This window comes from Adiantum capillus-veneris, chromosome 17 (genome assembly GCF_014529385.1).
Source record: "Adiantum capillus-veneris isolate H3 chromosome 17, ASM1452938v2, whole genome shotgun sequence".
NCBI classification, from domain to species: domain Eukaryota; kingdom Viridiplantae; phylum Streptophyta; class Polypodiopsida; order Polypodiales; family Pteridaceae; genus Adiantum; species Adiantum capillus-veneris.
The window spans coordinates 81,272,506-81,286,755 of record NC_140947.1 but is presented as its reverse complement, the minus strand read 5'-3'; the positions used below and the strand labels follow the sequence as shown (position 1 = coordinate 81,286,755).

The 14,250-nt window shown below is 48.4% G+C and overlaps 2 protein-coding genes across 5 annotated transcripts in view; both read left to right on the top strand.

Moving 5' to 3' along the window:
* Positions 1-14,250, top strand: part of LAF3 (Amidohydrolase family) — a 168,569-nt gene that overhangs the window by 116,396 nt on the left and 37,923 nt on the right. The gene's annotated exons all lie outside the window — the stretch shown is intronic.
* LOC147437566 (uncharacterized) lies at positions 3,509-7,968 on the top strand. The gene is made up of 4 exons (XM_086485897.1): positions 3,509-3,523; positions 3,700-4,090; positions 4,223-4,368; positions 7,375-7,968. Exons 1-4 carry the CDS (start codon positions 3,509-3,511, stop codon positions 7,966-7,968), a joined length of 1,146 nt encoding a protein of 381 aa, XP_086342023.1.

The window sequence follows — 14,250 nt, the reverse complement described above, 5'->3', positions numbered from 1 at the left end:
GGTGAGACATGGGAGACGCTTTGTGCAGACTCACCATGGAGGACATTGACACGATCATGCATAGACTGATGTGAGCCATCTCCGGATTTTGATACACACATATCCACCATTTTGTATGTCTTTTTTGAGAGACACACCCACCTTTTGTATATGTACCCCGCAGGATGTTGATACCCGCCTTTTATAGGTCTAGTAGTGTTTCTGTTTAGTTAGTTTCTTTATTTTTATCCAAACCTTGTATCAGATTTACCATGATGTAAGTCTTTGGTCTCATAGGTAATTTGGCCGCTAGAAGACTTTGATATAACATTTAATATAACGTGAAGTCTCGGGAGAGTCCTCAAAGGACAAAGCACCCATACCACTTTTCCCCTCCTTGGAGGAGGAGTTCTTATAGAGACTAAGTCTCAAGAAGACATGTATTTTTCTCGACGATGATCTCACCCTCTCACAAGTGGCTCACATGAGAGAGGTGATGCCATAGATTAGAGTGGCAAGGGAGAAGGGAAAGATTGCCTTCTATAAAGATGTTCGGGTGGTGATTGTAGAGGACACTCTACATGACGGTGTGAGACCTATGGGACCATACTGAATGTCACGATTGTGACTATGTTAACAGCAATACATCTACTCCTAGTTGCAGATACGCGAAGTGACATGCCAAGGAGGACCCCTGCGCTTGGATGGTCACACCCCTTCGCCCAAAAGACTTGTCTCTTCGCCAAAAGCCACACTCCTTCGACGATTGGTCACACCCCTTCGCTCTACGGGTGTGACTCTTCGCCCAATGGTTGCAGCTCTTCGCCGAAAGGGTGTGTCTTTATGTCTAAAGTCATGTCTCTTCACCAAGAGACGTGTCTTTTCATTTGTGTCTATTCGTCTCCTATATAAGGAGCCCTTGTATCACACATTCAATCAATCAACACTAATCTGTCTCAGTCTACGACATCCCTTCAAAAGGATTTTACGGTTCCAGACAAACCAATGGAATACCTTAGAGATTTCCAACTAGTGGTCTTTACTCAAAAGAAAACTCAAGTCAGTTTACCAATAATTTCACTCGAAGCAGATACAGACTCAATCTTTTATTGGACAAAGCTCGAAGTTACAAATGACTTTGACAAAGGCAATAATCAAGTTGCAAATGTGTAGCCTGCTACAGTGTCACTTTCACTTTCATATGACAGTAGTTTACAGTTGGGCTTTGGTCAGTTGGTCTTTGGTCTGGTTGGTTCACACTTGGGCAGACACGTCGCAGGGTGGTCTAGTGGACATTGTGGCCAGGTCATCACCGCCACCCAGTGAGGATAGACTTAGATGATATTCTTTATGAGCCGTTGGTGGCTCTTGATGACGGTACATATGAGTAGTCGTTCTGGGTCAGTGGCATTATCTTTGTACGTAGTAGTCGTCTAGAGTGGGTTTTTTACACAGAGCACGTCTGCACCATCCCGGCACATCTGAGCCTCGACACCCCCATTGTACCTGAGAGAGTCCTCGGCTGGAGCTGAGTGTGCTACCACGCCAGAGTCTGTATCAGTCTTTGAGATAGTCGAGTCATATGTTTTGTGGTCTGCTGTTGTGTCTTTGCGAGCTCTGTTGACGTCTATTGTTTCCTTTCTGTTCATCTGTTTGAGGGAGATTCAGTCTGTTTGAGTGAGATTGTCACGCACATTGCACTGAGGACCACCCACTCTAGAGAGCACTACACGTTGTCGAGCATGACACGTTATCCGCGCTACAGGTGCTCTCATTTTGGCAATCACGGTGGGACCTCAAAGGAAGTCTCACTCTTGTGGGGATAGAATCGTGAAGCTAATCGGTTGTTACCTGGCTCTGCACACTTGCTCACACTCTGTAGATAGTCTGCAAGTCTGGTATGTTCCTCTCTCGCCCCCGGTCCTTGGTCTTGGATCCTGGTCTAGTCCTCTCGCTGGTCCAGCCCTCCTCGCCCTGGTCGAGCCTTGGTCCTTGGTCTTGGATCCTGGTCTAGTCCTCGCCCTGGTCCAGCCCTCCTCGTCCTGCCAGCTAGGTGGTCTAGTACTGGTCCTGGGCCAGGTGGTCTATTCATATCCTCACCTGTTCTAGCACTCTTCACTGTTCACTGCATGACACATAAAGGCGGTCAGTTGAGCATCAAAGCGCACTACTGAGCCCTCTGAAGCACTATAACAGAAGACGCCCGGTGGTATCTAGTAGAAGTCCATTAACCTCATCAACCTTACCTCCACATACGCCATCCCCCATTCCTTCATTTCCCATTCCTTCATCAGGTTCCACATCTTCCAGATCACCTTCTCCAGTAAAGCTCTCCCCTATTCTGCTGCAACAAGGGGCCATGGAGGCATTGGCTAGCGTGTTGGCCAAGGTAAACATCAAGTCCCCACCTTCAAAGGACTCTCCTCGGAAGATGCGGACGACCATGCACGGAGGTTCGTATCTCTCTGTAGAGGACGCGGTCTTAACAGGGAAGATGCTTATCTGGTACTTTTTCCTTCCACCTTGGACGGCTTAGCAGACAAATGGTACAGCTAGTTTGCAGATAATCATTTTGCAACTTGGGCAGACTTAAGACAATAGTTCTGTGCAGCTTTCAAGCCGGGTGACTACCAAGAGAAAGTGTTGGATGAGTTGGCCAACATGGTGCTCCAGCCAGAGGAGACTTTTGCGGAGCTTATGACCAAAACCAAGTCTCTGGTTGCCAAGCTTCCCCAGCAACGAGGTGAATTCATGGTTAAGAAGTGGGTGGAGAAGGCGCTTCCAAAAACCTCTCAGCAAAAACTCCGGGAGAGCCTTCGACCTGACGCCACTCTCGAGGAATTCATCGCAGCTGCTACTAGAATAGAGGGGGCGAGGAAGCTGTTCAACAACTCTCCTCACATAGATACTCCCTCTGTGTTCTCCGAAGGAAGTCCTGCTGATCCTTTGACTTCCTTGCGCAGGGAACTGGAAGCCCTCAAACTACAACGAGCCCTCCAAGAAGAGAAATCAATCTCTCAGAGACAAGAGAAACCATCGCACCTGGAGGCTTTCGATCAAATCAAAAGAGAACTAGAAGAGCTTCGGTCTCAGCAGGAGACCAAAGCTATGGTATGGAGCAGCTCTTATCGCTCTCCCGGACATCCTCCACAGGACTGTCCCCTTCGGGCTTATTGCCACTTCTGCGAAAAATCTGGGCACGAAGATAAGGATTGTTACTATATCAAAGGATTGCGGCAAACACAACAAAATCTAGGTCCTTCTCTCCAACAAGGGCTAGCACCTGCATCCAACATGGTCTCTCCCTACGGCCATCAAAACCCGTTGCCTCCTCTGCTGACAACACCCCCTGTGCAGCAAGGTATGCACAACTTTGTACCCCACAGTTTTTATCATGCCAGTACTCCCTCAGTTCCCCAAAGTTTCTACACCTCAGCCTCGAGCACCATGCAACAACAAGAGCAGCGACCACCTCGTCCCCCGTTTCGTCCGTCAAATCGGCCAATCCTATGCTACAGATGCAGTGAATATGGGCATTACCAAAGTAAGTGTCCTTTACCTGAAGGGTCTCCTCCTTGCAGACATTGTTCGGAGTCTAAGGACCACTACAGTAAAGATTGTCCCAAACAAAGGGCATCCTCATCTTTAGGCCCAAATCAAAATCAACAAGAGTTTACATTCCCGAAAATCAATCTAATCACAGTGAACACCACCCCTCAGCCAGCACCTGCTACACATACAGTTCAGCCACAACAAGCAGCAGAGCCTACTGGGGTGCTCACTCGAGCACAAAGAGCAGGCCTGGGTTTAAGTTTGCCAACTGGACCATCAGGTCCAACAATTCAGCCACCTGTTCAAAATGTCGCATCCGTAAATGGTGCAAAGAATAGGCCAATCTCTATGCTTTTGGACATTGATGGAGCCTTCGTGGCAGCAGTAGCTGAATTGCAACAGGTCAAAGTTTCCGAGGAGGCCCAGGTTGCAGAAGCCAGGCCCACTGCGGAAGCAATCTTGAAGAACACCTTTCAACAAGTATCTCTTTATGAGATGCTTCGGCTAGATGCAACTCTTAGAAGTGACACCCTCTCAATAATTCAATCTTTGTACTCTGGTACAGGGCCTAGTGGCGGGCACCTACCTCTGCAGCCCCTGGAGTCCTACATGATTTCATATCCAGCTGCTCCCCTCACCGACTATAAAAGTCCACGTCTTACTGTATCTATTCTTGGGCAGTCATTCTCAGGCGTCATAGTGGATGGTGGGTCTGGAATCAATCTAATGCCTGAATTTACCATGACAGCCTTAGGTCTGCAGCCTACTCACCCTGCTCCGTTCACTGTTACATTGGCAGACCAGAGGATAGTCTATCCTGTGGGCATAGTAGAGAAGGTGCCTTTGAAGGTACAAGACCACTTTTAGCTTGGATTTTGTGGTGGTCAGTCTTCCTCAGGTGGAGGGAGGATTTCCCTTGCTGATTGGTAGACCATGGTTGCGGCATACTAAGGCACTTCATGATTGGGGAAACGACGCTATGTGGATACACACTCCCGGCTCCCAAATGCAACCAATCCGGCTTGAGGGAGGGATGGATCCAGTGGCTCAGCACAGCTCATTGACAGTACAGTCCAACCCCAACCCTGAGCAGCCCATCCCACCTGACGGGTCTGACGAGGACCTGCTATAGTGGTTGGAAGCTACCACTTCGATGCCATGCTACATGGTCTCTACTCAAAACTTCCCTGTGCCGCCAGTAACACTCTCTCGTCAAAATCCTCAGGAGGGCACTGATGTCCAAAGTTCTACAGCAAGTCCTACAGCAGACAGTACAACAGTCGAAGAAGTAAGTGTGTCAGCCCCAAATTCTCATCCGTCGAATGACCAGCCTATGGAAGCCCTCGGTCTTGGGGAACCTATAACACATCACCGAAGGGGGAAGAAATCTCCTCTGCATGCACTAGCCAAAGATTTCCCCCTTCTTGGAGCATCTCCCAAGTCGGACCCCCTTCAAAAGTACTCTGTCATGTCGTCTCTATCTGAAGATTTACCCTTCGAGGAGCTCCCACAGGGATGGTTACAAGAAGAGTATGCAGAGTTTCCAATCGATCAAACACCTGCACATGATGTCTTGAAGCTCCAAGAGGCAGCTCACCTTTCATCTTCAGAAGCACCCTCTCCAGCTACAACCCTAGACCCGGTCAGAGAAGTCAACCTAGGAGATCTTGACAACCCTCAGCACGTACTGTTAGCAGCTTTGTTATGGGAGCATCCCGCATTACTCAATCAGGTAGTCTCTTTCATACACTCTTTTAAAGATGTTTTTACTTGGTCCTACAAGGATTTAGAGGTGATTCCACCAGAATTGGGTGTCCACACTATACCTCTGGTTGAAGGGGCTAAGCCTGTAAGAGGCCGAGCTTACAAGCTCAACCCGAAGTATGCTGAGGCGGTCAAGGCAGAGTTAGAAAAAATGCAAGAGGCAGGGATCATAGTACCTGTAGAGCACTCTGAGTGGTTATCACCCATGGTGATAGCGCCTAAGAAGCAATCCAACAAAATCCGTGTGTGCGTCGATTACCGTGCTCTGAATAAGGTAACTATCCCAGATGGTTTCCCAACACCTTTCACTGAGCGTGTTCTCGAAGATGTAGCAGGGCATGTATTGTACAGTTTTATGGATGGGTTTAGTGGATACAATCAGTTGGGCATCCATCCAGGCCTTTGTGACTCCCTTGGGTATTTTTATATACACTCGAATGTCTTTTGGGTTGAAAAATGCCCCACCTTCTTTCAATAGGGCCGTATATCTCATCTTTTGTCCTCTGCTTACGGATCATCTTCGCATCTTCATGGATGATTTTTCGACCTTCTCAGGTGCTCAATGTTAAACCCCAGTGGAAAACCTAGAGGAACACCTCGCTCATCTCTCTGCTGTCTTCCTCAGGTGCAGAGAGGCACGCCTAAAGCTAAATCCTAACAAATGTCATTTTTTGGTTACTGAAGGCACACTTCTAGGCCATGTGGTGTCTGCTAAAGGTTTAGCGCCTGACCCAGAGAAGATTGTGGCAATCTTAAAGTTACCACCTCCCATCAACCCAAAAGGGGTACAGAGCTTTGTAGGCCACACAGGGTATCATCGCAGGTTTATACGCATGTATGCACAGGTGGCTCAACCCCTGACCCGCCTAACCAGTGCTGCTGTTCCCTTTCAATGGTCAAAGGCAGAGGCTGAAGCTTTTGCATACCCTAAAAAACGCCTCACTGAAGCGCCTATCTTAGTAGCTCCCGATTGGTCTCTCACCTTTCATGTGGATACAGATGCCAGTCAACTGGCTGTGGGTGCGGTGCTGACTCAACCTAGTAAGGAGTATAACCTGGATTGCCCTGTTTACTATGCAAGTCGCTTACTCACCAAGGCAGAGTGCAACTATAGGACCACAGAAAGGGAAGGTTTAGCTATTGTGTATGCTCTGCAAAATTTTTGGCACTACTTATTAGGGGTCCACTTCACAGTTATTATTGATCACCATGCCCTGCGATTTCTGCTCAACAAGCCGCAGGTTGCAGGTAGAGTATGGCGATGGCTACTCTTATTTTAAGAGTTCGATTTCGAAGTGGTACTCCGGGCCCGGCAAACATCACGTCCTTGCCGACCACCTTTCTCGCGTTCACACTGGTGAAGAAGCAACAGGGGTTGCTGACGACTTTCCTGATAGCAGTCTCTTTAAGGTGGATACCACACCGGAATGGTACGGCGATGTTTTGCATCTGCTTTCTAGTGGCCTCTACCCAGAGAATGCTTCTCCCCTGCAGAAGAGACGCCTGTTGCTGAAGTCTAGGCCTTTCACTCTCATTGGGGGCCAGCTATACAAATCAGGGCAGGATGGTGTTCTACGGCGGTGTGTCTCCCCTCATGAAGTCGAGTATATTTTAGAGGATGCCCATAGTGGTCCCACTGGTGGCCATTACCCTGGCCATATTACTGCACAAAAGATTCTCCAGTGTGGCTTATGGTGGCCCTATATTTTCCGCGATGCAATTGCCTATGTAAAGGTATGTAATGTATGTCAGCGCTGTGGCCCTAAACCAAGCAAACAGTCAAACCGTCCTCTGTAGGTCTCTATGGCATGGCAACCCTTTGAGAGATGGGGCATAGATTTTGTAGGCCCAATTACTCCCTCTGCCCAACCCGGCAATCGGAAGTATCTCTTGGTGGCTACCGACTACGCAACAAAGTGGGCAGAGGTACTTGCAACAACGGACTGGACTGGCACTACAGTAGCCAAGTTTCTCTATGAAAATATTTTGTGCAGGTTTGGATGTCCCTTGGAAATCACCAGTGACAGGGGTAGTCACTTTGTGAATGGCACAATTTCTACCTTGCTGGCCAACTATAAGATTTTTCACAGAAAATCTTGTTCCTATTACCCTAGAGCAAACGGGCAGGCAGAGAGCACTAATAAGGTTCTGATAGCACTCCTGCGGAAAGCATGTCATCTTCATCCCTCGACTTGGGCTCAAGCTATCCACGGTACACTTTGGGCATATCGAACTTCTTTCAAAGCCACAACCAATCACACCCCATTGCAATTGGCTTTTGGGTTGGAAGCGATAGCACCTTTTGAATTCAACTCAGGATCCCCGCGAGTGGGTAGTCTTCGTGCCAATGGAAATTTGGGGCCGGCATCAATCTCTCGTCTTTTCCTTTTGGAGGAAAGCCGAGGTTTGGCTTCACTGGCTCTAGAAGCAGAGCAACTTCGTCGTAAAGCCTGGCATGATCGCCATCTCAAGAAGCCGCAAATAACGCAAGGAGCACTGGTGCTACTTTATCAGGCCAAGTTTCTGAAAAAAACAAAGAAGTTGGTCCCAGCATGGCAAGGACCATATAAGGTGATGGAGATTCTACCCCACGGCGCTGTACAATTAGCCACTCTCGAAGGAGTTTCTCTACCTTTAGTCAATGGATCTCGGATCAAATGCTATCATGCTTGATAAGACGCTCAAGGGTCTAACCACACGACAATCAAAGCAAGTGTTGAGCTTTGCAGACTCCTGAACCTTTAAATAGCTTCGGAATCACTATCTTCCCCATCTGATTGTCCTGTTTTATCTTATCTCTCTTAGACCCTCTCCTTAGGCAGCTCTCCTTCTGCAAACTCTGTTAAGCTCTAGGTTTGATTCTGGACTTGATCAACTCTATCCTTCACTCTCTCTGTCTTTAATCTTTGTCTATCTTGGACATAACCTAATCTCCCCAATAAATAAGTTCCTTTTCTCAGATTTTGCTCTCAAGTCAAACTCAGTTCTTGGAGATGCATAAAGCAATAAATGCCTTGAGTGGGGTATTTATGTAGGATGATACTTCGCGTTTTATCTGGCATTGCTGATTCTTTCTGGTAACTCGGTTTTATCAATGCTTGCTATTCTTTTGGTCTAGCTAAATCTTTAAGGTCTCTGGGATAGTTTCCGATGCGTTAAAGCTAACTGTTTTTCTACCTCAGCTTGTCTCTCCTCTCAACCAACTCCCCTAGCCTCGCCCTAATCCTTCCCTTTCCCCTTTTCCTCTCCCTCGCCTAACTTTCACATCTCCTCCATAAATTAGGTATGTGGTGGCAGTTGCCAATTGAAGGTGCCTTTGGTGGTGCTCAGTTTGCTACTGAAGAGAAACTCCACGACTTCTGCAGCTGAGCTAAGCGGGTAAGCCCTAAATTTATGTAGAATTGCAAGCCCCCTCTCGTCCCTAACCCTAGCCCTTTCCCCCTCACCCTCTCTCTCGAGCCCTAGCTCTTTTCCGCTCGCCCTAGTCCTAACCCTCCCACCCCCGGCCTCTCCCATCCCCTAACCCCCTGGTCCTCGCCTAAACCCTCCCACCCCCTAGCCCTAGCCCATCCTCTCGCCCTCGCCCCCTCACCCCTCGCCCTCGCCCTAGCCCATCCCCTCGCCCTCGCCCCCCTCATCCTCTCGCCCTCGCCCTCGCCCTCGCCCTAGCCCACCCCCTCGCCCCTCGCACTTTCCCCCTCATTCTCTCGCCCTCACCTAAACCCTCTCGCCCTAGCCCATCCCCTCGCCCTCGCCCCCCCTCATCCTCTCGCCCTCACGCTAGCCCACCCCCTCGCCCCTCGCCCTTTTCCCCTCATCCTCTCGCCCTCGCCCTACCACCCCCTCACCCCTCGCCCTTTCCCCCTCACCCCCTTGCCCTAGCCCATCCCCTCGCCATCCCTCGTCCTCTCCCACCCTCGCCCTCGCCTTTTCCCTCGCCCTAGCCCCGTCCTCTCCCACCCTAACCCCTCGCCCTCGCCCTTCCATTTTCCCTCGCCCTAGCCCCTGCCCTGTCGCCCTCGCCCTTCCCTTTTCCATCGCCCTAGTCCATGCCTGTTCTTCGCCCTGGGCCGCCTTTTTCCTCGCCCTAGCCCTACCCCTACCCAAGGCCTTGCACAAAAGCAAAAAACCTATAAAAAAAGCAGCTTTTAAAAATACTGAAAAGCTACTTTAGCTTAAATTTAAAAGTCATTCAATCTTCACTTCTTCATATAAGAAGCGCCAAGAGTCTTCACAGTTCCCAGCCCAGCGGCAAGTACCTCCGTTCCTCCGGAGCTCCTCAACACTGCTTACTCAAATTTCTCACTGGAAGTCCACTCATAGTTTAGTAAGATGGTTCGTACTCGAAATAGGGAAAAGCATCTGCAATCAGAGGAAGAGTCCTTTGCATCTGGGGATAGTTCTGATAGTAAATCAGACTATACTCCTGGTTCAGAGCAGATTTCAGAGGAATCTTTAGAGGAAGATTCACCACAATCAGCCACTGCTGACAGAGTCACCACTTTCCAGGTGCCTCGCCCGTCTGGTGCCCTCTCCAAGGTATCTTTAATAATGATATATCATCTACAGGCTCCGAATCTAGCACTCAAGGAGGTGTTCTCTCAACAACAACTGATACACTTGGGTCTTCAAAATTTGGCTCAGACCGATTTGTCTGCCAATATCTCTACTGCCAAGCTATGTTCCCTCTTGCTAACTTTTTCAAAGCTGAATGATACTGCACTTATAGCGGAGGATATCGGACAGGCTATGGGAATATTGACTGTGCTGACACCTGTGCCCGCAACAAAAACCTTCTCGAATCTTTCACCAAAAGAAACGGCAAATGCTTGTCAGGAACTTTTGCTGGACTCACATCCAGACTATCACAGGAGTCAGCAACTGTATTCAGTGTTACAGTATTATTTTTTACTGCGAGCACCTGAAAGAACAGGTGTTCCATCTTCTCCAGGTTCTCTAGCAATATGCGATGCTCTTTTTTGTCTCTACCACTGCCTGCCATACCCTTTTCACAATTTGCTGTTTAAAGCGCTACAGGACAAGGCAAAGCATTTTCGGACTCAACGTAAAGGCAAATCGGAAAGGTTCAATTGCTATGCAGCGCCTATTATGTATTGGGTAGTATAGATTATGCAGCAAAAGACGGATGCAAAAGCAGTTCTCACCCTTCAAGATGATCCAAAAGAGCAAGAACGTTCCAAAATGGCCAAAGGGAAAGGCATCTTGCGCAAGAGGACAAAAGTACAAAAAGATTCATCTGAACAGCTGGCAACAGTACCATTCTCAGAATCGCAGGTCAAAATCTCGGACGTCCATACTACAACACCAGCAGTGCGTATGTCTACTTCTGTGGCCACCTCCACTTTCACACCACCTCTTGTGAGTAGTGTTGCAGTCACTAAAACACAACCTCCAGTTGTGTCGCCAACACTACGTACTACTCTTACTGCTGGGGCATTGAAGGATACTGCAGGGGCATCTAGCTCTGGGGCGCCTACATCTGACAAGCATGACATGTATGAGACTTTTGCGCCTCAGGCCGACAGACTTTTAGAGGCAGACAGAAGAGCCATTTCGACGATTATCAATGCAGCCCTCTCATTGCAAGGTACCAACGGTATGCATGGCTCTTGCTACGACGGTATAACAAGGGAAGTGCAAACTCATCTTCAACGAGCGATGGATAGGGACAATTTCATTGCTACAGCTCAAGATCGTATAAGAATCTTAACTCAACAGGTAGTGGACCTCAAACATATTGTCCACACTCAGCAAAAACAGTTAAAAGAGGCAAATGATATGACCGCAGCAGTTCAGTACCTCTCTCCGGTGGTACATAAACTATGTCCTTGCGCAAACTACCAAGCTGTAGCCATTTCACATGCAGTTCCAGCTACAGCTACAACTACAACCCCGGTTTCTCAACAAGTTCCTGCTATGGCACCACAGGTACCGACACAGACGGACGTTTCCAAAGCACATTCAAGGGATTCTCAAACAGCAGAGAAAGCAAATCCTACCAAAATGGAGTCTAAACCAACAGGATCGGTCTCATCACAATTTCAGGGTCCCTCTATGGCCTCCCCCTCCCAGTCTCCATCCTATCCTCAGCACTTCTACGGCTTCCCGGGATTCCAACAACCTGTTCCACCCTCGCAGCCTGCGCAGTCGTTTCCTGGGTTTCCACCAGCTCCACCTACTCAACCGCAACCGTCTCACATGACGCAACCTGTTGTTCCATACCCTATGTACCCTCCTCATGGCCACTACCCCTCACTATACACTTGGCCTCCATCTCCTTACCCAACTTACTATCAGCCTCCTCCACCTCCTCCTCCATCATCCGACCACCAACAGTAGATCGCCGATATTTCAGTTCATCAGTTCCGCTTTCCGGGACGGGCAGCGGACTTGTGGCGGGCAACCTGTAGCCTGCTACAGTGTCACTTTCACTTTCATATGACAATAGTTTACAGTTGGGCTTTGGTCAGTTGGTCTTTGGTCTCGTCGATTCACACTTGGGCAGACACGTGGCAGGGTGGTCTAGTGGACATCATGGCCAGGTCATCACCGCCACCCAGTGGGGATAGACTTAGATGATATTCTTTATGAGCCGTTGGTGGCTCTTGATGACGGTACATATGAGTAGTCGTTCTGGGTCAGTGGCATTATCTTCAGTGGCATTATCTTTGTACGTAGTAGTCGTCTAGAGTGGGTTTTTTACACAGAGCACGTCTGCACCATCCGGGCACATCTGAGCCTCGACACCCCCATTGTACTTGAGAGAGTCCTGGGCTGGAGCTGAGTGTGCTGCCACGCCAGAGTCTGTATCAGTCTTTGAGATAGTCGAGTCATATGTTTTGTGGTCTGCTGTTGTGTCTTTGCGAGCTCTGTTGACGTCTATTGTTTCCTTTCTGTTCATCTGTTTGAGGGAGATTCAGTCTGTTTGAGTGAGATTGTCACGCACATTGCACTAAGGACCACCCACTGTAGAGAGCACTACACGTTGTCGAGCACGACACGTTATCCGCGCTACAAAATGTGATACTCATACTTTTGACAAAGATGAGACAAGTTGCAGATATGATCATTTCACAGTTTGGCAAGATAGTCATGGTCAATAACAGTGCCATGACGTGGGACTTAACAGAAAGAGCTTTGGATGCAGAAGCACTACAAAAATACATTTCCTTCTTCCCGGAATTTCTTTAACTACTCTGGGTTTTATTTAAAGAGGGAGGGAATGTCACGATTGTGACTATGTTAACAGCAATACATCTACTCCTAGTTGCAGATACGCGAAGTGCCATGCCAAGGAGGACCCCTGCACTTGGATGGTCACACCCCTTCGCCCAAAAGACGCGTCTCTTCGCCAAAAGCCACACTCCTTCGACGACTGGTCACACCCCTTCGCTCTACGGGTGCGACTCTTCGCCCAATGGTTGCAACTCTTTGTTGAAAGGATGTGTCTTTATGTCTAAAGTCATGTCTCTTCACCAAGAGACGTGTCTTTTCATTTGTGTCTATTCGTCTCCTATATAAGGAGCTCTTGTATCACACATTTCAATCAATCAAACACAGAGTCTTCTAAGTCTTGTTCTAAGTTCAGTTTCAGTTTCTTAAGTCTTAATCATGAGTTTAGGTACTTAATTAAGGATTAGCACGTAGAATCCTTACACTGAAGATGGCATCCTAGAATTGTAATGGATCTTATAGGCTGGATGTGGGCCCCTTTGAGGATAGCTTTTGGGATAGGGACATTATATTCTTCTGAGAGACTCATCAGGCCCCTAGATATATGATGCCACATGTGACGGGATATAGATGGGGACAGCTTGACGGAGTGACACGAGATCTGAGCATGGGAGCAAAGGATCGGGGGGAGTAGTAGTATTATTCAAAGAGGAGCTACAACCTCTTCTACACATTGTAGGAAGAAATGATCATGATAGATACATGTGGGTGAGGCTGAGGGCTGACACACGCAGATTTTTATACATTGGCATATGCTACTTCCTCCCAGTACATCAGTCTATGGTCTGCCTAGAGGGCAGTCACCTTTCTTTTTCCTAGATGATGACATACGGGAGTTTTCCAAGGATGGTGACATCCTCCTCCTAGAGGACTTCAATGGCCGGATGGGCAATGCTCATGCAGTCTTCTATGATACTTCAGAGAAGATGCTCAGAGAGCTTGATGTGGGAGATTTGGATCTTGACAGACACTCACAGGACAGAGAGCAGATAGATATGGGAGACATCTCACGGAGATGGCGACTACACATGGTCTGCCCATACTTAATGGCCTACAATGTTTTCCTAAAGCGACTAGTTTCACATGCTTTCCACATAGGCATGGGGCCAGTAGAGTGGATTTCGCTGTAGGACCCATACCGGTGGGTGTAGCAGTGGATCATGCTCTCTTGACACTTCCGTTCTCCTTTCAGTACAATACATCCCAGGTGTCAGGAGACCCGCTATACATTTACACCAGAGAGTGACGGTTTAGACAGAGGAGATCTATAGTCGTCTATGTACAGCAGCCAAGCCAGGACTCTCAATGGAGGAGATCACCACTTTACTGACCGAGACATTGTATAATGTAGCAACAGAGGCATATCCACACACTCAGCTTGATCAGAGATGCCGTTTTGGGAGCATGCCTCAAAACAATTGGTATGACGTGGAGTGTAGAGAGACGAGAGCAGAGCTTGAGAGGGATCTTCTCCTAGGGGTCATCTATCACAGACAGTCTTGGATAGCCTTCCGGTGCCTTGTGCGACGGAGGATGTCACTAACTGTTGACGTGTCAAGCCACTGAGCCACTAAAGACCCGATGGGTTAGGGTTCCTAGACCCAACCCTAGCCGACCTGCAAATCCCGGCCGAGGGGCCTAAACCCTAAAAGAGGGGCCATTTATGATGTAAAAAATCTCAAACAGAGTCAAAAAAATCCC